The sequence below is a fragment of the Pongo abelii genome, chromosome 15 (assembly GCF_028885655.2).
Source record: "Pongo abelii isolate AG06213 chromosome 15, NHGRI_mPonAbe1-v2.0_pri, whole genome shotgun sequence".
Classification (NCBI taxonomy): domain Eukaryota; kingdom Metazoa; phylum Chordata; class Mammalia; order Primates; family Hominidae; genus Pongo; species Pongo abelii.
Window position 1 is genome coordinate 106,219,903 of NC_072000.2, and position 25,041 is coordinate 106,244,943.

Below are 25,041 nucleotides of genomic sequence, written 5' to 3' on the forward strand. Positions count from 1 at the left end.
TGATACTGTTCTGTTCATCTTTTGTTATCATTGTTGTTCACATCTTTGAACCTTTCCTTAAGCTTGATGAAGGAAGTACTGGATCAAAGAGCAGGCATTTCCAAAAACCCTTAATAGATATTGTCTACACACTTTCCAGAGAGTGGCACCACATACAAAGTGTGTGAGATGCCTGTCCATCATACCTCTCCAATGCTGAGATCATGTAAAAGTTGTAGTTATTTGATGAGTAGAAAAAGGTATTTCATATTTTTTTTTAACAGTGAGGTTGAATATATAGCCCTCAGACCTGTTCATTGTAAGATTATTCTGAATTAATGCCTTCATTTAACATTTTTGGACTGGAAGGTAGAAGTGTTAAATGTTAAATAAAGAGACCCTTTTTTTTTAAGATACTTATAGGAAGAGTAAATTAATCATGGACTTGTTTTTTAAGGCCATTTTTAGAAAAGAAAAGACTAGGAGAAGTCAAAGTTATAGCAGAATAATGTAGGACTTATTATCGGCTAACTAACTAGAGACCCTGGGGCAAAAGAGTTGCTGAGTATTTGGTCTTTTGTGAAAGAAGTCATTACATTATTGTTAGAATTTACTTGAATTGTTTAAAATTGGCTTTTGAATACCAGTTAAATATTTTACATCTCTTGCTCTCCTCTCATGCAAATACAATACTTCACCCTCATTCAAAGCAGTTTATTTTATTTTTTTGAGACAGGGTTTCACTCTGTCACCCAGGCTGGAGTGCAATGGCACGATGTCAGCTCACTGCAGCCCGGACCTCCCAGGCTCAAGCAGTCCTCCCAGCTCAGCCTTCTGAGTAGCTGGGACCACAGGTGCGCACCACCACGCACAGCTAATTTTTGTATTTTTAGTAGAGACGTGGTTTCACCATGTTGCCCAGGCTGGTCTCGAACTTGTGGGCTGAAGCAATCCACCCACCTCCGCCTCCCAAAGTGCTAGGATTACAGCCATGAGCCACTGCACCCTGCCTATTTTCCAATACAATTGAAAGCTTTACCATAAAAGTAGAGGTTTAACTGCTTACAAATGAATTATGCATATATTTACAGGAACTTTGGCTTCTTGCCTGTTAGTTGAAGAATAATAAAAATGGACTGCGCGGAAGTTATCGGAGTGCCTGCTGCTCTTCTAGTCGGCTTAGAAAGAGCCGCGCAGGGAATCTCTGCTTTCATTAGTCTTTTCTTCTCTCACATGTTTTGATTTTTGTGTCTTCTCATGATTACCCATGATATCTTGATGAGAGGACACAGTCCCTGGATTGCTGAGGCAGTTCACACTGGCCATCTGTGCTGCTCAGAGCAAGGGGAGGTGTTCAGAGCGATGACCCAAGGTGGCCCTTGCCCTCAGGGAACCAGCAGGCCCAGAGTCACAGCAGTGTTCTAGCTTCAGCCCCTCTAAGCCACAGAAAGGCACCACCAGGGCCACTCCCTCTTCGGAACACTGGGGAGCCCGTTGGCTGTCAGCCTGAGCCCAGCCAACCAGCCCAGCCCCTCCAGGGTACCCCCTCTCCATGGCCCGGGGCTACACACATGACCTCGGCCGTTACTCCATGGTCAGTCTCAGCTCTCTCTGGGTGGCACCCACAGGGTGTGGTTTCTAGCTGCCAGCTGTAATCTCAGCTCATTGCCTCACAAGGAGACCACTCCTTGGACAGTCCCGTCCTCTGTCTGGTCCAGCGCCCTGCTGCCTCTGCTCCTCAAGTGTTTCTGAACTGCCCTGGCTCAAGCCGTCCTTATCTAAAAAAAAAAATTTAAAAACTGGGGTAAAATACACATGTTAAAACATAATATTTATTATTTTAACCATTCATAAGTGTACAACTCGGTGGTATTAAATAAATTCAAAATGCTGTACACCCATCACTACTATCTGTACCCAAAACCTTTCATCATCCCCAACAAAAACTCCATTAAACAGTAAGTCACTGTCTCCCCATTCTGCTTTCTGTCTCTATGATTTTGCCCACAGTAGGAGCCTCTTAGAAGCGGAATCGTACAGTGTCTGTCTTTCTGTGCCTGGCTTATTTCCCTAAACATAATATCTTCCAGGTCCCCCCCACATTGTAGTATGTGCCAGACCCTTGCTCCCGTCGAAGGCTGATGCCATCCTTCAATGATGTGTGGACGGACACATTCCGCGTATCCCGTCATCAGTGGATGGACACGTGGGTTGCAGAGCACGCCACACACATTCACTTAGTACACGTGTTAACAGTTGCATGCTTGTCTGCCTGTGTCGTCCATTCGAGCATCTGCCAAGGACCCAGGAAACACACAGTGTGTCCCCTGAAGGAATGAAAAGCCCTCCTGGCCCCTCTGCCCTCTTTCTCCACCCCTCCATTTTCACAGAGATGGTTGTGGTGTCACCTCTCGTGGGGTGGCCAAAACCCCAGCCAGGCCCACCACTCCCTTCACCTCCCTCCATCTCGGATTTCCTCTTGGAAAATGAGGCACCTGACTCACTTGACCTACCGTGTAGGCTCCTAAAAGGGTGTCGGCAAGTTAAAAAAAAAAAAAATTAGCATGAAAGCACTCCAATGTATGCATACTTTTCCTTCGTGTTGGTTCCCTACATTCTTAGAACAAGGAAGGAGTGTGAGTACTTGCTTTGGATTGAAAGGTTTTCCAGACTAGCTGTAGGAAGTATGAAAGTAACCAAGGTCTCACACACAGCCCCAGCGCTCTGGGTGGATTTCACTTCATCTACTCCACTCACCTACGCTGAGCTTCCCTGTGGACAAGCTCATCCGTCCTCTTTAATCACTCCCAGGCCTCGCTCACACAGCAACAAGTGCCTGTCCCTGTGTCCTTGCTGTTGGCAAGCAGAAGCTCCCTGGCAGCCTTTGAACATAGCTGAATGTTGGGTATCTTTGATCTGTCTAAGGAAAAAGTCTATTTTAAACTGTGAAGTGAAGCCAATTTTTTTAGGTCAGATTCTTACCCAACAAAGCATACATCATCCATGCTCATATAGTTTCCAGTTTAAAAAAAAAAAAAAAGTGCTGGCCAGCACAGTGTGAGTGCACTGCGCGCATGATGCCACCGTTCTCTAGGTTCAGAACACCAGCCTTCCGTTAATTACGATAAAATGTCTTCACTAAAATAGAAGCATATTTAATTTGCCTACAGAATTGCTTGGAGAGCCTTAAAAAATAAAACCTTCAGCTGAATGATGTAGAAATGAAAATTTGAAAGTTTTAATCAGAAATACTACCTAGAAATAAAATCAGTAGGATGTATTTACAGGCAGTTTGTTTTTAAGTAAAGAATAAAACAGTGACAGAGGGATCAAAGAATAAAGAATAATTCCTTTTCAAGCCAGGCACAGTGGCGTGCGCCTGACTTCTCTGCTACTCACTAGGCTGAGGAGGGGGTGAATCATGAGTTCAAGCCAGCCTGGGCAAAATAGGGAGACCTTGTCTCCAAAAAAATATGAAATAATTGTTTCTTCATTATTGTCTGGTGCATAGATTATTGTATTACGGCATTTGATGGGAGACCATATTGAGCACTTTGGGCTTGTTGGCCCATTGAGCTGTGGAAGGCACACTAGGTGGGCTGGGCCCAGCAAAGCGCCCTTCCTTGGTCCTTGCTCAAGCCCTTCACAGGCAGCCACAGCCTCAGGAAAGGTTCAGAACATTGCTGTGAGGCCAGCGTAGAAGGCAGGTAGGCGTGTCACAGGTGGTGAGTAGAAGGCGTCCACTCCTTAGCAAGTGCATCATGGGAGGCCTGGAATGGGGTCTGTGTTCAGGGGAGAGGGAAATGCTGTTCTTGAGATGATTTGACGGCATATCCCTCTTAATTATGTGCTACCCGGAAGAGGTGTAAAGGGTAGCAAGGTGGTTTTGTAAGATCAGAATTGGGTGCAACTGCTTGATTCATTCATTCAGTACATTTGATGGAACACCTGCATGCCAGCCATTCTCTAGGAGCTGGACCAAGGAAGAGCTTGTGGTCTGAGCCACAGACCAGGAGGGAAGAGGAAGCCTGCCTGGATGAGGGTGGTCTAAGCAGAGATTCCTCAGGTGGCTCTGTTGCATCCCCACGCCGCAGCTGAAGGGATCTTTCTGTTGGCAAGATGGCCCGTGTTTTTCCAGTGGGACAATGCCCACTGCTTCCTGCATTTTGCTCTGATGGCCGGAGCTGTGTTTAGTTGTGTCCTGCCTCAGTCCCTCCCAAGCTGTCCACCTCAACTCAGCATGGGGAGCGCACTCCATATCTGATGCTGGCTTCTCTAAACGTGAGGGGATAGGAAGATGACATATACGCCCTTTTACAGGTGAGGAAAGGACCAGTGGGGGGTTATTGAAGGCAGCCTTGCTCCCCATGCTGAGCTGTCCCCTCTGTCTAGCCCCTCCCTGAGCAGGTGATGAAAACATGGCCCAGTGCGAGCGACATGGTTGCATTATGAGCCTCTTCTGGGTTGCATTTACTGAGAGTTTGTTTCATCAGTGAGGAAAGTACTCTGGAGACCCAATTGAACCCTGATAGCTTCAGTGAGCGTACAGACTCAATGCAAAGGTGACAGGCTTACAGGAGAAGGTCCAGGCAGTTCACAACTGATTTGAGACAGGGAGACAACCTCCTCTAATCTGTGTTGGTTCCATTTTTCATGCCTCATTTCAGCTAATTTTTGTTTGTGTTTTTTATGTACCTGATCTCCTTTATCCAGATTTCCTTGGTTCAGACTTCCTTGGTTCTCATCACAGCCCTTTCTTTGTTCCTAGCCTGTGCCTAAGAGACAGTATTCATTAAGGGATTCTCCCTGCAGTGACTTAATCTATATCTCTTTTTAAAAATTATTTTTAGGCCAGGTGCAGTGGCTCACGCCTATAATCCCAGCAATTTGGGAGACCAAGACAGGTGGATCCCTTGAGTCTAGGAGTTTGAGACCAGCCTGGACAACCTTGTCCCTACAAAAAATTTAAAAATTAGCCAGGCATGCTGGTGCACACCTGTAGTCCCAGATACTTGGGAGGCTGAGGTGGAGGGATCACTTGAGCTCAGGATGCTGAGGTTTCAGTGAGCTGTGATCGTGCCACTAGGTTCCAGGGTGGCAGAGTGAGACCCTGTCTCAAAAAATATATGTATTTTTTTAAATTGTAACTTTAGGCCAGGCACGGTGGCTCATGCCTGTAGTCCTAGAACTTTGGGAGGCCGAGGCAGGCGGATCACCTGAGCTCAGGAGTTTGAGACCAGCCTGGGCAACAAGGCGAAACCCTGTGTCTACTAAAAGTACAAAAAATTAGCCAGGCATGATGGTGCATGCCTGTAATCTCAGCTACTCAGGAGGCTGAAGCACAAGAATTGCTTGAACCCAGGAGGCAGAGGTTGCAGTGAGCCAAGATGGTGCCATTGCACTCCAGCCTGGGCAACAGAGCAAGACTCTAACTCAAAATAAAATAAAAATTAAAAATATATATAAAATAAAAATTAAAAATATATATAAAATAAAATTGTCACTTTTATTTACTCTGAAAGTAATATGTGCTTGTTTTAGCAATACCAAAAAAAAAAGGGGGGAAGTTTTATAAGGCAGGCGCAGAGAGACAAATACCATGTGGTCTTACTCATGTGGGAGGTAAAAAAAAAAAATGGATCTCATGGAGATAGGAGAATGGTGGTTACCAGAGGCTGGGAAGGGAAGGTAGGGAGAGAAGGTGGTTAAGGGCTACAAAAATACAGTCAGAAGGAATAAGTTCTAGAATTCAAGAGTACAGTAGGGGAATTATAGTTAACAATAATTTATTATATATTTCAAAGTAGCTGGAAGAGAAGAATTGTAATGTTTCCAACACAAAGAAAAGATACATGCTGGAGGTGACAGGTATCCCAGTTACTCTGACCTGGTCACTACACATTGTTAACAGGCATCAAAATATCACATGTCCCCTCCAAATATGCACAACTATTATGTATCAATTTTAAAAAAGAAAAACTCATACCCATACCACCCAACGATGACACTGTGGTTATTTGGGGAGTGATTCTTCCTATGATCATTCTATTTCTGATTACACACTGCCTCTTTCACTTATATTTTCATTTTATACATTTATAAGTATTTCTGATGGATGTGTAATATTTCACTAGGTATGTGGGATAATCCCTTTGGCATTAAAGTAGTTTCCAGTATTTTAGAACCATAAATAAAACATGATGCCCTCAAAAAGAGTAAGATAGTTAGAAATGAAGTTATCAAGGAGAGAAAAGACTTGCACACTGCAAACTATGAAATGTTGCTGAAAGAAATGGAAGGATACACCAATCAATGGAAAAACATCTCTTGTTTATGGATTGGAAGACTTAATGTTGTTAAGATGTCAATACTACCCAAAGCAATCTACAAATTCAGTGCAATCCCTATTAAAACTTTTACAGCATTCTTTTCCAGAAATAGAAAAGTTTCATCCTAAGATTCATAGGGAATATCAAAGAGATAAGCATAGTCAAAACAATCTTGAGAAAGCAGACCAAAGTTGGAGGACTCACACATCCTGATTTTAAAACTTACAGCAAAGCTACAGTAATCAAGACTGTGTAGTACTGGCATAAAGATGAGCCCAGAAACAAACCCTCACATAGGTGGTCAAATGAGTTTTGACAGGGTTGCCTAGACCATTCAATGGGGAAAACACAGTCTTTTCAACAAATGGCGTTGGGAAAACTGGGTGCTCACATGCAAAAGAATGAAGCGGGACCTGGCTGGGCGCGGTGGCTCACACCTGGAATCCCAGCACTTTGGGAGGCTGAGACAGGCGGATCACAAGGTCAGGAGATCGAGACCATCCTGACCAACATGGTGAAACCCCGTCTGTATTAAAAATACAAAATTAGCTGGGTGTGTTGGCACACACCTGTAGTCCCAGCCACTCGGGAGGCTGAGGCAGGAGAATCGCTTGAACCCAGAAGGCGGAGATTGCAGTGAGCTGAGATCGCGCCACTGCACACCAGCCTGGTGACAGAGCGAGACTCTCTCAAAAATAAAAATAAAAATAGAGAATGAAGTGGGACCCTTACCTTCATAACATATACAAAGATTAGCTCAAAATGGATCAAACATCTAAACCTAAGAGTTAAAACTATAATGTTTGAGGAGAAAACATAGGAGAAAGATTTCATGACATTGGATTTGACAATGATTTCTTGGCTATGATACCAAAAGCTCAGGCGACAAAAATAAAAATAGATAGATTGGACTACATAAAAATTGAAAACATCTCTGCATTAAAGGGCCCAGTCAACAAGAAAAGGCAGCCCACAGAATGGGAGAAGATACTTGAAAAATCATATAACTGATAAGGAGTTAATATCCAGAATATCTAAAGAACTCCTACAACTGAGCAAAACAGCTTGATTTTTTAAATGTGTGAAATACTCAAATAGACATTTCTCCAAAGAATATAATATCTGCAAATGACCAATAAGTGCATGAAAAGATCCTCAACATCTCTGTCATTAGGAAAATGAAAATCAAAATTACAGTGAGATACTTCACACCCAGTAGGATGGCTACTATTTAAAAAAAAAAAGGAGCCAAGGCAGGCAGATCACTTGAGCTCAAGAGTTTGAGAACAGCCTGGGCAACGTGGTGAAACCCCATCTCTACTAAAAATACAAAAACTAGCTGGTAGCACATGCCTGTGGTCACAGCTACTTGGGAGGCTGAGGTGAGAGGATTGCTTGAGCCCAGAGGGTCAAGGCTGCAGTGAGCCAAGATCATGCCACTACACTCCAGCCTGGGTGACAAAGCAAGACCCTCCCTGTCCCTAACAATAAAAATAGTGCTCGCTTCAGCAGCACATAAACTAAAATTGGAACGATACAGAGATTAGCACAGCCCCTGCGCAAGGATGACATGCAAATTCGTGAAGCAGTTGCATATTTTTAATAAATGGCGTTGGGAAAACTGGATAGTCATATGCAGAATAGAATTAGACCTCTCTCTCTCTCTCTCACTATATACAAAAATCAAATCAAAATGGATTAAAGAAATCTAAGACCTCTGCCGGGCGGAGTGGCTCACACCTGTAATCCCAGCACTTTGGGAGGCCAAGGCAGGCGGATCACGAGGTCAGGAGATTGAGACCATCCTGGCTAACACGGTGAAACCCTGTCCCTACTAAAAATACAAAAAATCAGCCGGGCGTGATGGCGGGCACCTGTAGTCCCAGCAACTTGGGAGGCTGAGGCAGCAGAATCACTTGAACCCGGGAGGCGGAGGTTGCAGTGAGCAGACATCGCACCACTGCACTTGCACTCCAGCCTGGGCAACAGAGCAAGACTCCATCTCAAAAAAAAAAAAAAAAACTAAGACCTCAGACTGTGACACTACTACAAGAAAACAATGGGGAAAATCTGCAGGACATTGGTCTAGGCAAAAATTCCTTGAGCAATACCCCACAAGCACAGGCAACTAAAGCAAACAGGGACAAACGGGATCACATCAGGCTAAAAAGCTTCTGCACAGCAAAGGATACAATCAATAAAGTGAAGAGACGACCCACAGAATGGGAGAAAATATTTGCAAACTACTCATCTGACAAGGGATTAATAACCAGAATATATAAGGAGCTCAAACAACTCTATAGGAAAAAAAATTAATAATCCGATCAAAAGATGGGCAAAAGATTTGAGTAGACATTACTCAGAAGACAGACAAATGGCAAACAGGCATTGAAAAGGTGCTCAACATCATTGATCATTAGAGAAATGCAAATCAAAACTACAATGAGATACCATCTCATACCAGTTAAAATGGCTTATCCAAAAGACAAGCAGTAACTAAATGCTGGAGAGGATGTGAGGAAAAGGGAACCCTCGTACACTGTTGGTAGGAATGTAAATTAGTACAACCACTATAAAGAACAGTTTGGATGTTGCTTGAAAAACTAAAACTTGAGCTACCATATATTCAGCAGTCCCACTGCTGGGTACATACCCCAAAGAAAGAAAATCAGTATATCAAAGAGATATCTGCACTCCTATGTTTGTTGCAGCACTGTTGACAATAGCTAAGGTTTGGAAGCAACCTAAGTGTCCATCAACAGATGAATGAATAAAAAAAATATGGTATATATACACAATGGAGTACTATTCAGCCATGAAAAAGATCCAGTCATTTGCAACAACATGGATGGAACTGGAGATCTTTATGTTAAGTGAAATAAGCCAAGCACAGAAAGACAAACTTCACACGTTCTCACATATTCATGGGATCTAAAAATCAAAACAATTGAACTCATGGACATAGAGAGTAGAAGAATTGTTACCAGAGACTGGGAAGGGTAGTAGTGGGGCTTGGGGGTGGGGATGGTCAACGGGTGCAAAAAAAGTTAGAATAAATAAGACCCACTCGATAGCACAACAGGGTGACTACAGTCAACAATAACTTAATTGTACATTTTAAAATAACACTAAGAATGCAATTGGATTGTTTGTAACTCAAAGGATAAACGCTTGAGGGGATGAATACCCCGTTCCCATTCTCCATGATGAGCTTATTTCACATTGGATGCCTGTATCAAGACATCTCTTGTGTCTCTTAAATATATATACCTACTATGTACCCATAAAAATTAAAAATAAGTTTTAAAAAATAAGTGTTAATGTCCTCGTGGAGAAATTGGAACTGTTGTTGTGCACTGTTTTTTGTTTTTTAGGGTTTGTTTGTTTGGGATGGAGTCTCACTCTGTCACCCAGGCTGGAGTGCAGTGATGTGATCTTGGCTCACTGCAGCCTGCCTCAGCCTCCTGAGTAGCTGGGCCTACAGGCACGTACCACCAGGCCCAGCTAGTTTTTGTATTTTCAGTAGAGATAGGGTTTCACCATGTTGGCCAGGCTGGTCTCGAACTCTTGACCTCAAGTGATCTGCCTGCCTCAGCCTCCCAAAGAAAATGCTGGGATTACAGGTGTGAGCCACCACACCTGGCCCTGTGCACTGTCAGTGGGAATGTGAAATAGTGCAGCCACTGTGGAAAACAGTATGGCAGTTCTTCCAAATATTACACATATACCTTGAAACTGGGTATCGCTATTATGCATCAATTAAAAATAAAAAATAGAATGGGAAAAAAATAAAAATAGAATTGCCATATGATCCAGCAATTTCACTTGTTGGATATACACCCCAAAGAACTGAAAACAGAGGCATGAGCAGATACTTGTAGCCCCACGTTCATGGCAGCATTATTCACAGTTGACAAAAGGTGGAAGCAACCCAAATGTCCGTAAACAGAAGAGTGAATAAACAACTTCAGCGTATGCCAATGGAATATCATTCAGCCCTTTAAAGGAAGGAAATTTTGGCACTTGCTATAACATGGATGAACCTTGCGGACATTATGCTAAGTGAAATAAGCCAGTCCCAAAAGGACAAACACTGTAAGATCTCCTTATGTGAAGTACCCAGAGTAGACAAGTTCATAGAGACTGAAAGTAGAGTGATGGTTGCCAGCGCTGGAAGGTGGGGAAATGGAAAGTTACTGTTTAATGGGGACAGAGTGTCAGTTTTGCAGGATGAAGAGTTCTGTGGATGGATGGTAGTGAGGGTTGCAAGACACTGTGAATGTGCTTAATGCCACTGAACTGTACGCTGAAAACAGTTAAGATGGTAAATTCTGTGTTGATGTGTATTTTAGCACAATTTTTATTTTTTTTTGTTTTTATTTTACTTTAAGTTCTGAGATACATGTGCAGAACGTGCAGGTTTGTTACATAGGTATACATGTGTCATGGTGGTTTGCTGCACCTATCAACCCGTCATCTAGGTTTTAAGCCCTGCATGCATTAGATATTTGTCCAAATGTTCTCCCACCCCTTGTCCCCCACCCCCCGACAGGCCCTGGTGTGTGATGTTCCCCTCCCTGTGTCCATGTGTTCTCATTGTTCAACTCCCACTTATGAGTGAAATCATTTAGTGTTTGGTTTTCTGTTCCTGTGTTACTTTGCTGAGAATGATGGCTTCTAGTTTCATCCATGTCCCTACAAAAGACATGAACTCATTCTTTTTTATGGCTGCATAGTATTCCATGGTATATATGTGCCACATTTTCTTTATCCAGTCTATCATTGATGGGCATTTGGGTTGGTTCCAAGTCTTTGCTATTGTAAATAGTGGCACCATTTTTAGACGATTGTTTTTTAATCAATTATAATATTATTAACTCCTTGTATTTATAGCATTTATATTTCCTTTTGCTTGCTTTTGGAGAGAACATACAGAAATTTGTGATTTCAAGGTCGGGCATGGTGGCTCATGCCTGCAATCTCAGCACTTTGGGAGGCTGAGGCTGGAGGATCACTTGAGCCCAGGAGTTAAAGACTATTCTGGGCAACATAGTAGAGACCTCATCTCTACCGAAAATGAAAAAAATGAGCAGTTGTGGTGATTCAAGCCTGTGGTCCCAGGTCTGCAGGAGGCTGAGGCAGGAGGACCACTTGGGCCCAGGAGGTCGAGGCTGCAGTGAGCAGAGATCATACCACTTCCCTCCAGCCTGGGTGACAGAGCAGGACCCTGCCTTCAAAAAAACAAACCACAGAAATTTGTCATTTTTAATATGAGCGCTATTCCTGAGGGGTTTGTTCAGAGGTATTTAAATGTTATTTTTTTGCTTGAGAATTGATTATTCACTTTCCCTTTCTTCTAAAAGTTATAGGGATTTTAGGGGGTGGTTTTGATTGATTTTTATTTAACTGTTTAAGCCATCTCAAATTTTATTCTGGTGTGATGTTAAAAGACTTAAATTGACTTTTTTCTGCATATAGTTAATCAGTTGTCTGCCCCAAGATTGCCAAGCAATTATCTAATTCTTCCCCTCCCACTGATTTGAGATACACTCTTTATTATATAACATTTATGTCAACATATTTCTCAGTTTGGGGCTGTGGCTTCTGTTCCATTAATCTGCCTCTTTTGCCCCATCCCACTGTCATTAATTCACACAGCTTTATAGTTGGTAGGACTTGCCTTTCTCATTAGTAGTGTTCTCATTCTTCTTGTTCTTTTATTTTTTGCAGGTGAACTTTAGAATACTTTTGCTAAGTACCTGGAAAAATAGAGGCCTGCCTGAATTTTAATTGGAAATACTTTAAACCTGTAGATTAGTCTGGGGGAAAATTATCAGCATGGCTGCACTATTTATATTTTTATATTTCCAATTCAGAAGTACACCTTACCTTTATTCAAGTCTTCTTTTCTTCCCTCATATTATTTGTTTATTTATTTCTATCTTAGAGTCTGTTTTATCAATGATGGCCAGATCAGCCTTGGAGTTCTTTAAAGAACTACTTACATGCATAGGGTTTCAAAAGAGCGTGAGGTAAATCACTAATAAAGGCGAGATCCTTTGATCTGAGATCATTAGGAAAAATACATCAAAAAGTGTCTTCACTGTTTCTTGGACACCTATTCTGTATATTATGTATAAAGCTCTTAGGAGCCTTTCCCCCTTATTTCTGTATTCCCACTCATCAGCACAGTTGTAGGATAGGCACATTTTTTCATCTTATCTCGTATGAAATATTAAATCATTGGAGGGCAGGTCTCTGTCTCCTTAAAGCCCAGATCTTCAATAAGCATCTGCTCCTGGGCTCCTTCCTGAGCCCCTGAACGCCTCGTTCCTAATTATGTCTGAGTTCATCTGGCATCACTCAGAGGAGGAAGAGGAGGAGGAGGCTGGGGTGTGTGGCAGTGAGAGTCATCAACACTGCTTCGTAGTGGTCGTTGGTGGTTGGTGGCCATCCCCTCCGGACAGACAACCCACAGGTCAGCAGTGAAGGCTCAGAGGCAGGAGGGCAGCTAAGATCTAAATTCCTCTTACCCAACTGAAAGCACGTGCTCTTTTAAAAAAAAAAAAAATGTAATTCTGCTGTTCAGATAGCAGCAAAGTCAGAGCAGGTGTGAGGCCGGCAGCCTGCTCAGGTGGTGGGTGCCCACTGCCCACATGTGTTAGAAATCACATCATCTCCTGGCCAGCCATGGAATCCAGCAGTGTCTGTCAGCTCTGGGGAAAGAGAGGGAAGGGTGGGATTTGGTTTGCTTTTATCTATTTATTTATTTTAATTGCTATTGATACACACAATAAAAGCTACATTCTTGTGAGGGAGGACTTGATTAGCAGCCCTGAAAGGTGGCGGCAGTTCCCTTACTCATTGAATGTATCTGGCGCTAAACCCTCAGCTGGAACTGCGAGCCCTAGCTGTGTTTCAGGTGTTTCTTACTCTACCTTGAATTACGTTTAGGAACTAAAGGGCTTTTGTATCCCTCACAAGTGGGGGAAAAGAGCAGGGAAGTTGTGTGAGAAACTATTAAAAATGAGGAGCCATGGTTTGGACAAACTTTCTTGTTGGTGTGAAGAGAGGAGGAATTTTTTTCAGTTCTACCTGCCAAAGAGGCTTTTTTTATAGTTTGTTTTCATTTGGAAGTACTAATAACACTGATTTTTGTAAGGAATCATCTCACCGCACCCCCTCATGGGATCCTGCAATACTCCAATTCAGAAATAATGTTTTTCTCCTTGGAATAGCTTTTTACATTAACCGTATTTGAAGATAGAAAATTTAGATCTGAATAGCAGCTTTTAATAGCCCCATAAAAATAAGTGAAATATCTTTAATTTTAAATTTAAACAAAATATCTAAAACTTAAAAAGTATTTAATATGTCAGCATATTTGCAATACAAAAATAAGCACACTCCATTTCATTTTATGCCTTTACTCCCATGGCCAGGTGATATAAATATTTCAACTTGCATCACTTTCTAGCTAGCGAATTTATAAAGCAGCTTTCATTTTCTACATAAGTTTTTAAGCTTAATTTTTTCAGGGAAAAAATAGATCTCAAGAAAAAAAGTGTTTGGGATCATAAGTTAATAACTTGTCCTATTGGTAAGGGAAGTTGAATAAGAGTCCAAACTAATGGATTAGAATTGTGTAATATTTGATTAGCCATTTGTTAAAAAAACAAAAAAAACACTGGGTTGCCAGAATCCTACCTAAGATGCAGATATTAATTAGAACTAGCAAGTCGAAGTTGCACAGGTGGGTATAAAATGAATTTGGGATCCCTAACTGGGAAATGCTAAAGTTCACACAGACATATACACACACTTTTTTTTTTTTTTTTTTTTTTTGGTGGCTCCCTCGAAATCATTTGTTTACAGTCTGGCCAGGGTTGTGACCTCCAGTACTTTCCCCTAAGAGATGGGATCTTTGCCTAAAAGTTACTGAGAAACGAAGGCTGCAAAAAGCCGGAAAATGTCCAAGCTTTTAATGCACACTGACAGCCAAACAGAACGCTCTTTCCGTTTGCAGTTTTTTTAGTGTCATTTTAAGTTGCAGCTTCCGGCCAATCAGCGAGCTTCATGCCTGCTGACATCACGAACCAGCCAGTTCCCTCCAGCTGCAGAGAGCTTCAGTTTGTCTTTTTTTTTTAAACTAAAATGGAGGCTGGTTTCTTGCCTTAAGGAGCCCATTGCCTTTCCCGCTGAAGTCTAGATGTTGACATGTAATAAAGCGGGCAGCAGGATGGTGGTGGATGCGGCCAACTCCAATGGGCCTTTCCAGCCCGTGGCCCTTCTCCATATTCGAGGTAAGTTATTGTGTGTTTCACTGAATCGGAACCTTCCGTGGGTAGTTAATAAATGGCTATTGTGCTTCAGATAAGAAAAGCAGGAAGTCCTTTCTAGCAGAATTCACCCCATTTCGCTGCAGACTTAACCAGAGGAGGTTGGGTGTGTCACTGCAGTTTGGCATTTTACGAACTACTTACAGAATTTGAGGCTTGAAAGAGGCCTTGCATGCATAGTTCAAAGCTGGTTTTTCTGCTTTCTGCTCGCTCTCCCATCCCCCTTTCAAAGCTGTGCTGATGTCAAAGGATGTGAAGTCACTGCCCAGGGAAGGTATTGGGTGGGGGTAGGAAGGAGAGGCGGGCCCGTCGCGCCTGGCCAAGTTGTCCGTACGCAGAGTTTCTGTTATATATGTGTGGCTTAATGCTGCAAAGGTTTTGTCGAGGACACATCTCAGAATTAAAAATGAATTGCAGTCAGAAAATATGCACAATTGGTTGGAAAAGAACTTCCTTTAAAAGGATTGTTTTCATTCTTGCCTTGGAGCCTGAGAGAGAAATATGCTCCACTTTGAAATATTGAAATCTATCGTGGGTCATCATTTTTGAAATGTTAGCGTTTTCGTGGAATATTAGGAAATATTTTGCATTTAAATAGGCTCTGTGTTGCTATTTGGCTTTTAAAATTTTAAATGGCAACAAGTTTTCAAGGTATATAGAGATCACTTTTAATAATTAGTTTGCTTCTTTTTATGCATATTTTGGTTTCAAAACTTAGCCTAAAAGCACAACTACTCTAGTAATTAATAGCAGTTATATTGAACTACAGGCATTAGGGTAGTAGCCTACTTATTCTTGGTATTTTAAGATATATGAATTTTTTTTTGGTCATAATTGGGTGAAATAGAAAAATGATTTTAAGCTTCATCAGATCACTTTATAATTTATAGTGTCAGAGCTGTGCCCCAACAAAACTGTTTCTCAGAATCTTTTAAGGAAGGGTGGGAGCAAGATTTCTAGGTGACTAATAATCTCTATGACTAAAATGCCAGACCAGACTTTTCAGATCCTAGGGTGTACCCAGGCACATGCATACTCAATCTACTGGAATAAAATGGGCGGTGCTTTTCTCTCCAAACCATCTTTCATGAAGGTGGAAATCAGCATTCAATGACCAAATTGTAGGACAGGCTGTGAATTTATTGTTTTTGTAGTGCACCCAGTAAAAAGCAAAGGTTGCCTACAGGTAACATTCAGGTATTTTAGCTGCAAGAACCAGATGGGCAAGAATAAAATGTAAGTGTTTGGATTTAAGTTAGATGGTTTTTGTTTGGTTTTTTGGGAGACAGGGTCTCACTCTGTCACCCAGGCCGGAGTACAGTGGTATGATCATAGCTCACTGCAGCCTCCACCTCCCGAGCTCAGGTGATTCTCCCACCTCAGTTTATTCAGTAGCTGAGACTTCAGGCACGCACCACCACCATGCCCAGCTAATTTTTAAATATTTTTTGTAGAGATGGGGTTTTGCCATGTTGCCCTGGTTAGTCTCTAACTCCCGGGCTCAAGCGATCCTCCCACCTCGGCCTCCCAAAGTGCTAAGATTACAGGTAAGAGCCACTGTACCTGGCCAAGTTAGTTCTTAAAAACAAACTAGTTAGCAGTAAGATAAATTGACTGCATATAAAATGTAAATTTTTATACTTTTAAGGTATCCACTTATAAATAACATAAATCTTTTTGGTTTGTGTTTTCTGGTTTTTATTAGATGCCTAATATACTACTCAGTTTTTGAATTATGAACTTATTCTGAAATATAATCATTTCATGTTGTGTCTTGAACCACATTGATTTTTTTTTTTTTAATTCCAAGACCTTATTATGGCCAGTTTGGATTTGTTGCTGTTGGTTGGGTGGTTGGTTGCTTGCTGTATAATTGTGGAGGGAAAAAGTCGTGAAGTGTATTAGCCTGAAAGAGACTTGAGTTTTTAAGAAGAGATAACTTTGGAGACCTAAGACTAACTTCTGACTCAAACAGTGGGGGTAATTTCTAACTTCAGAATTTGAAGAACGCTTGATTTACTCATAAAGACTTTCCGGAGCGAGCATGTTAATGTGAGATTTAGCAAAATGTGATTTATTTATTGGGCCTTAGAGTCTTAGCTTAACATCCATTGAGCAGCTCCTGTGTGCCAAGTGCTGAGGGTCATTAAAGTGATTAAGTTGCAGCGCCTGTCCCAAAGGAGCAAATGGAGAGACCCAGCATAGGAACTCTGCCACGAGAGGGCTAGAGCAAGAACACACCGGCAGGGTGCCCGGGAGAGCAGGGGCTGGTGTTGGGAGCAGAAGGAACCAAGGAGGGCTGCGCCCTGGGCTACCCTGCTCACTCAGATGGGGTGGGGATGCGCTTTCCTTCCCGTTTATTTAGGAAGGAGGGGTCTTTCCCATTGAAGGAGAAATAACTTACCCAGGGTCACACAGCTTGGAAGTGGTGGAGCCAGAATCCAAACCCAGACTGTTGTGTTGTTTTGTTTTGGATCTTTTTTAAAAAATCATTTTAAAATAGGCTGCTTGAAGAACATTTTGCTACAGGATTACAATAGTGGTATTTTCCCCAATGCCTTACCATTTATTTGGCTCGGTAGCCTCTTTTTGTGTAACAGTTTTGTACCTTGGGCTCATTTATTAATCATTTTACAAATATTTATTGATCCATACCACATGCCAGCAGGGTTGTAATGTGGATATGAGCAGGGGCTATGGCCCAGCTTTCCCAGTTTACCATCCGTCGGGGTGGGGACCAAGTAAGTAAGGAAAATGATCACCTGATTTGTTGTCACGATTGCTTTGACCATTATTGTCTACCAAGTAGTCTGGAGTTTGCGATTAAAATGGTGAATTTGCACATCCTAATAAGTTAAGAGTGTGAAAGGGACATATTTTTGAGAGTTAGTGTAAGGCCTTCTGTCTGTAGAAGTAGAGTCACCTGGAACTTGATGGCTGTGAATGTAGCTTGGTGACATAAATCGTTACTCTCAGCTGTGTCCAGAACTGTCTGCTGTGGTGGAAATGTTCTGTGCTATCCTCTGCAGCAGCCCCTGCTCACCTGTGACTGCTGAGCACTTAACATATACAGCTGAGAAAGTGAATTTTTAACTATAGTTATTGTAAATTTAAGTGGACACACCTGTCTTGTGGCTAGGATATTGGACAGCACAGTCCTAGACTGGAATTGTTCAGCTTTTTTGGAAAAGGGCCAGATTGTAAGTAGCTTTGGCTTTGTGGGTGAAAGCAGCCATAGACAGTAAATGAATAGGCATAACTGTGGTCCAATAAAGCTTTATTGACAAACAGGTGACAGGCTGGATTTGGCCCATGGACCATAGTTCACCAACCCTGTTCTAGACTGTTCTTTGACTTTTGGAATTGCCTGTTAAGGATAGGAAAGCATGCTTCCTGCAGGCCTTCAGTCTAGTGCCTCCTCCCTGTGCTGGGAAGCTGGGCCAGCCGTGATGCTATGAGGCGTGGTGGGCGGGCCCGCTCCCCACCCTGCAGTGCACGCTCACTTCAGGAGCCAGGTTTAAGGCAGTGACAGCCAAGCCGGAAAGATGGAAATGGTCAGAGAGGAAGCACACAGTTTTGAGCCTTTTCCAGCTGGCCTTTATTCTGGGATTCAAGAATGTTATTAACTGCTCTCGTCTTGTTCTAGTCATTAGCAAACATCCAGTGGATGAGTCTGTCTTTGAAAGACTCAGGAGTAGCTCCAGCCTGGTGGGATGTTGGAGAACAAACCATTCTTTTGATGTAAACCCATTTTTTCTTGGGAAGTGGAGGTCTAATGGAAAAGCTTATTTTCTCACAAGTACTTCCTGAGTCACCAATTTGTTGAAGGTCTTCACCTTGCCAATAAAAATTAATTAAAAAACATGCAAGAAGCAAGCACAGAACTCAAACCCCATGGCTTTCATTTCCTGCTGCGCTAAATCTGGTGACTTAACCTGTATTAATAATAACAATAGCTGTACATAGTGCACATGGGTTGCTAAATTAGTAACACACCTGCATGGTGTGAAGTCAGTAAGTACTAGTGAGAATGGGTGTCCCCTATTATCTTTAGTCCCTAAAATTAGGAAGGAAAAATCTTTGAATGATGACTAAACAGATTCTTCAAATGATTAAACCAGTGATTCTCGGAACAGTGTCTCAGCTCAAGATTTTTACTTCACAAACATCTATTTACTATGTAACTGTAGCTCTCTGCAAAGTGACTTTATAGAACTACAGCCTTAACCTTACCCATATCCTATCCTGTATCCAATCCTGTATCCTATATGTAAAGTTGTTTCTTTTGTATTCCTGGTGGTATGGAAGGTAACCAAATAACAGATAACTCTCTGAGGAAACAGGGGTGGGTATGTTTGTGTAAAGTCTGTACACCTTTTTGTTCCTTAAACACACACACATTTATGCTCATAAACACTCTCATCCACCTCCCTCATCCATATGCTGTCAATCTCAGAGGCAAAAACAAAAACTTACCATTCAACTTGGGTCTAATGTCTGCTCAGGAGGTTTTGCCTTGCAACAAAAGCTATCTTCTAAAATTTTTTCATTAAAGTATGTTGTGTAGAGGAATGAAAGAAAAATAGAGGTAAGGTTATTAGTCAAGAATAGGGTGTGTGTTTTTAAACCCAGGAAAAGAATAGACAGAAACACAAAGACAAAGTGGTTTGGGATACATCCTAACTTTTGGTTCCACATGTCAAATAAAATTGCAAGGTGGTTCTTTTTGGGTCCTACAGCACTTTGCCAATTGTGACAAGCTGTTATGAACACTCATGTACTTCTTCCTCACAGCACTCCTGCCTGGCAGGTGAGCAGGACAATCCTAGTATTTCTTCTCCCCAAGGTCACCCAGCCTGGAGGGCCCAGTCCAGGGCTGTTGGCAGCACCAAGTACGAGGTCCCGAAGCTGCTGCTGGTGGCTGTCCCAGAGGAGAAGCAGCGTGCATTGAGTGCCTTCAGTGTGCTGGGTCATGGCTGAAACCCTGTACCTCTGTTCTCTCTCTGAATCTGCCCAGCACTGTGAGGCATTATAATCCTCCCCCACTCACCACCGCCCCTGCCTTTTTTTCCCGCCCTGGGAGAAAAAAGGGAGCCTCTTGCCCAGGGCCACAGAGAATGTAGTGAAACAAGATTTGAGCCTCAATCAGTCTGATATCAAAGCTCATGTTCTTTGCTCTGCAGACATCAGAGTGTTGAGAGATGCTGGTGGAAGCTCCCACCTCATAGGTACTTTTTGATTTTTACTGTTTTCTGTACAGTGGTAATATATTTGAGTGTCTGGAGTTCAAAACTCATTTCAGGGTTGAATAGGAGTTCGTTAAAGGTTTACATGCATATGTTCTTGGTGTGCAGGGAGAAAGTTGATAAGCTTACCTGCTGTCCCAGTTCACTTACCAAATCTGCCAGCTAGTAATTGTTGACTTATCTCCTCCACAAAATCAGGAGTATCCTGAGGACAGTCCTGTTGAACTTGTTCTCTGGTGACACTGAGCATTATTCCTAGAGTAGAGGCATCAGTTAGTGTCAGTGGATTAAAAATTAAAAGTTATCTCTGAGTGATCACTCAGGAAATAGCTATCTACTATATTTCTTTTTTGAGATGGAGTCTCGCTTTGTCGCCCAGGCTGGGGTGCAGTGGCGTGATCTCGGCTCACTGCAACCTCTACCTCCCAGGTTCAAGCGATTCTCCTGCGTCAGCCTCCCGAGTAGCTGGGATTACAGGTGCACGCCACCACGCCCGGCTATTTTTTGTATTTTTAATACGGACAGGGTTTCACCATGATGGCCAGGCTGCTCTCGAACTCCTGACCTCAAGTGATCCGCCCACCTTGGCCTCCCGAAGTGCTGGGATTGTAGGCATGAGCCACCACACCCGGCCTATCTGGTGTATTTCTTAGCTAAATACCTCATCAGTGGAATGAGAAGCTCATGAGAAGCTGTGCTTTATTTTTCTTTCAATCCTCTATACACTGTAGTTAATGTATTTCAATGAAAAATATATAGGAGATGGCTTTTGTTGCAAGGCAAAAACCTGCTGAGCAGACGTTATACCCAAGTGCAAGAGTAAGACTACCAACAAGGTGACAGACTTTACACAAGGTGGCTGGTTGAAAGAGCAGACACAGGTGCCCACTCCACTCTAGGCCTTGCTCAGGCGCTGCTTCCGCTCCCTGTCACACTGGAAATAGGACCGCCAAGTGGAGAACTTCTAAACGTGGGGTAAATCATTTCTCTCACTGACATCTTGGAAAGACACTGGCTAAAATGCATGGGGGAAACCAGTACTCCCACAGCAGGTAGAAGTCTGGCTTTATTTGAGGTCCTTGAATTACACATAAATCAAAAACTCTTCTAGTTTAAAAAAGAAAAAAGACTAAAGAGATATAACAGTTAGGTACAGTGAGTGAATCTAGATCAGATCCTTGTTCTAAAAAGTGTAAAATCAAACCTCTTAGAGACATTTTGAAGGCAGCTGGAGAAAGTGGAGTGCAGAATGATGTTGGATGTGTGGAATTACTGCGAACTTTCTAGGTGTAAAAAGGTGTCCAAATTTTGTAAGGGACTTTTCTTATTCTTAGGGAATGCAGAATGAGGTATTAATAAGTGAAGGATCGTGATCTCTGCAACTTCAAATGGTAAAGAGAAAAGTGGGTAAAAAGCAAATACGTCAAAGCATGAACAGTTGTTGAATCCAGGTGAGGGGATATACAATATACAATTATTCATTGAAATTCTATGGAGATTTTAACTTTTTCATAATGTTTGAGAGAAATAAATATATATATATATTTATTTATTTTATTTATTTTTTTTTTTTTGAGATGGAGTCTTGCTCTGTTGCAGGCTGGAGTGCAGTGGAGCAGTCTCAGCTCACTGCAACCTCCGCCTCCTGAGGATTCCACTGCCTCAGCCTCTCAAGTAGCTGGGACTACAGGCACCCACTGCCACCCCCAGCTAATATTTTGTATTTTAATAGAGACAGGGTTTCACCATGTTGGCCAGGATGGTCTCGATCTCCTGACCTCGTGTTCCACCGGCCTTGGCCTCCCAAAGTGCTGGGATTACAGGCGTGAGCCACTGCCCCAGGATGAGAAATATATTTTTAAAAAATAAGGCTGTTTCGCTCTCTTATCATTTCAATATTCACTGGTGAAGGAAATATCTTTAAAAAGGTTCTGCTTTGGAAAAAATGTACAAAGGAAATGTAATAACTTAGCTACTGTTTCCTAAGCCGTGAGCAGTGGCCTTTCATGTTTGAGTCTTTGCCAGCCAGTGTTGGTCCTCTGGTTGTAACTCACAGTAGTTTCACAGACGGCCACACCATCTTACCAAACAGTGTTTTTGGGGTGCATAACCGTTTTTGATGTTTATTGGCCTTTTTATTGGTCTTTTGGAGTGTAACTGCCTTTAAGGCACACTAGAAGATAAGATAAAACCAAAGTTTCCTCCGCACTTTAAGAGGCAGGGTGTTTGGTGGTTAAGGGTAGGACCTGGAGCCACACACCAGGGTCAGATCACCACCACCCCCCACCCTGCCCACCCCAGGCAAGCTGAACTGTCTAGGGCACGTGACTCACTCTCTGTTTCTAGAAATGGAACGTGAAATGGGAATAATAATACAACCCACCTCTTTGGGGTTTTTTGAAAGTTAAGTGAATGCACATAAAGAGCTTAAAATGGTGCCTGGAGTGTTGTGAGACTCAGTGCCCTGTGGTTGTCTCTTTCGTAGGTCGCATGTGGTACTCCAGAGCCCTACCACTTAGCCATAATCTGTTTTCTTTTTCTCCAGCTGTATTATCTGTATTTGTTCATCTCGAAGCTCATCTGTCTCTCTCTCTCTTTTATCCAGCCTTTTCATCTCTCGCAGTTTGCTTGGCATTTCACCATTTGAAAGAAATCAGTATCATCAGTACTTCTGGAGTTTGCACTATGCTCTGCTTATAGATTGTGTATAGTTACCTGCTAAGATGGTCCTAAGCACATGTCCATGGCCTCGGTTCAGAGTATACTTAATGCTCCCTATTCAGTCTTTCTGTTCCCGTGCTCCAGTCCGTGAAGTCTAGAGTAAAATAAGAAATTGGCATTTATATACATCTCCCCTCCTCATCTTTAACTCTTCTGAAGAAAAGAGTTTTAGTATCACATTCATAAGAAATTTCATCTTTAAAAGTATTACAGGCGCAGTGCCTCACACCTGTAATACCAGCACTTTGGGAGGCCAAAGTGGGTGGATCACCTGAGGTCAGGAGTTCAAGACCAGCCTGGCCAACATGGCGAAACCCCATCTCTACTAAAAATACAAAAATTAGCCAGCGTGGTGGCGGGTGCCTGCAATCCCAGCTACTCGGGAGGCTGAGGCAGGAGAATCATTTAAACCTGGAGACAGAGGTTGCAGTGAGCCGAGATCACGCCACTGCACACCAGCCTGGGCAGCAGGGTGAGACTCTGTCTCAAAAAAAAAAAAAAAAAAAAGTTAGCGATATCTGTGGTTAATCTCAAATAGGGTGGCTTTACATGTCATTTCCCTTTAGTTGTTTTTAAATGCAGATGTTGCTTTAATTAAATAATATTTGAAATAAGTGGGGTCCCAACTATAACCTTATATCTTATTGTTTTTAAATGTTGATATTTTGGTGTTTTCAGTAGAATTTGAGCTGTTGACAGTGATTAGGTTTTTTCAGTCTCTTTGTCATCGTTGTATGTGACCTCGTTATAATACACATGGATTTTTGTCTGCTGGTTGTGTTACTCATGAGCAATGTGTTCTAATTATGGTATTTTAACTTATAACTTATGAAAACAGTAATGTTTCACTCTAGGGAACAAGTCCTGAAGAACCCTCAAGCCCTAAAGTACCACCTCCACTTCTTCCTGAGTTACTGGTTCTTATTCTTGGTGGGCTTCAAGGAAGAGGTGGGTGGTGAGGGTGTCTGTATATGTGTGTTTACATTTATAGACAGTTTCTGCACATACATAATTAGGAATGGGTTGTCGGTTTTGGTTTTTTTCCCAGCTTTATGTAGTTGATCAGACATCTCAAAGGGGGTAGCATTTGATAATTGCTCTCTTGGAACTCTGAAGCCTTTGCATGGAGCAGTGTTCACCCTGGGTAACCTGTGGCCCCTGGGGTCACAGAGCTGCTTTCCAGGGGGTTTGCAAGGCCATCACTGCCTCATAAGATTACCAAGATCTAATTTACCTCTTTTGCTGTGTGTACGTTTGCCCTGGTGGTGCAAAGGCAATGGCGAGTAACATGGCGCCTTTCTTTCATCAAGCAGGACAGCGGTGTTCAGCTAGCAGCACACCAGTCTGACCCAAGAATGTCCTTGATAAAGCATGAAGTTACTGGTTTTTTAAATCTCAACTCTTTTGTATACCTTTTTAATTTTGTTTTTGTTTGGGTTTGTTTTTAGTTTTGTTTTCGTTTGGGTTTGTTTTTGTTTGGGTTTTTGGTTGCCCAGGCTGGAGTGCAATGGCGCAATCACAGCTCACTGCAGCCTCAACCTCCCCAGCTCAAGCATTCCTCCCACCTCAGCATCCTGTGTAGCTGGGACTACAGGCAAGCACCACCATACCCAGCGTGGTTTTTTGTTGTTGTTGTTGTTGTTTGTTTGTTTGTTTTTCGGTAGAGCTGAGGTCTCACTGGGTTGCTCAGGCTGGTGTCAAACCCCTGGGCTCAAATGATCCTCCTGCTTTGGCCTCCCAGAGTGCTGCGATTAGAGGCCTGAGCCACTGCACCCAGCCTCCTTTTTAATTTTGCACGACGAAATGCGGAGTTCACATAAAGCCCTTCTAGCATGCTGAAGTGTGATGGCCGTCTCGAAGAAAAGTGCCCATGTGATGTGTGAGTTATGAGCCAAAATAGCCACTTTTTCCAGGAACTTTAAATTATGAGAATAGTAATGTAAAATCATTTTTACTTGACAGAACAAAAAGCAGACAAACTGTGGATATTAAGACTTAAATATTTGGCTGATATTTTCTAGAAAATCTATGAAGTGAGCTTATCAATTCAGGGGAAAACAACTGCGACACTGTTTTTGGCCCATGATAAAATTTGAGCTTTCAAGAAAAATTTGAAATTTGGAGAACTTTTATCTGCCAGTGTAAATGTGGCAGCTCCCAGTGCCACAGACTCTTCTGCTGACAGGGGTGGTGACATTAGCAAGTGGGGTTTCTTGATGCATACAGTGGAAGGTCACACACCACATGCAGCAGTGTGTTCTCAGTGACCAACAAACGATGCTACATACGAGCGTGGGTGAAGAGCCACCAAAGTGTAAGACACACTGCCGGGTGTTCATGTAACTGACAGGTTCATCAACATGGTTTCAGATTCCTCATTGCAACTAATCTATAAGGAACTATCCGTTGTTGAATTTTAGCATAGGC

The 25,041-nt window shown here is 42.4% G+C and overlaps 1 protein-coding gene, 1 long non-coding RNA gene and 1 other non-coding gene across 13 annotated transcripts in view; 2 read left to right on the forward strand and 1 right to left on the reverse strand.

The window, feature by feature from the left end:
- Window positions 1-25,041, forward strand: part of PPP2R5C (protein phosphatase 2 regulatory subunit B'gamma) — a 166,351-nt gene that overhangs the window by 34,420 nt on the left and 106,890 nt on the right. Inside the window, exon 1 of one of the 11 annotated variants that reach the window (XM_024231289.3) lies at window positions 14,372-14,611. In XM_024231289.3, coding sequence (XP_024087057.1) covers window positions 14,518-14,611 — 94 coding nt within the window. In that variant the 5' untranslated portion in view covers window positions 14,372-14,517. 11 annotated transcript variants of the gene reach the window in all.
- Window positions 679-14,901, reverse strand: LOC134760101 (uncharacterized). The gene is made up of 2 exons (XR_010137028.1): window positions 14,792-14,901; window positions 679-1,757 (listed from the first exon to the last, which is right to left on the reverse strand). It is a non-coding gene; the product is annotated as an uncharacterized LOC134760101 (long non-coding RNA).
- LOC112128986 (U6 spliceosomal RNA) lies at window positions 7,805-7,909 on the forward strand. Its single transcript, XR_002911415.1, has one exon. It is a non-coding gene; the product is annotated as a U6 spliceosomal RNA (small nuclear RNA).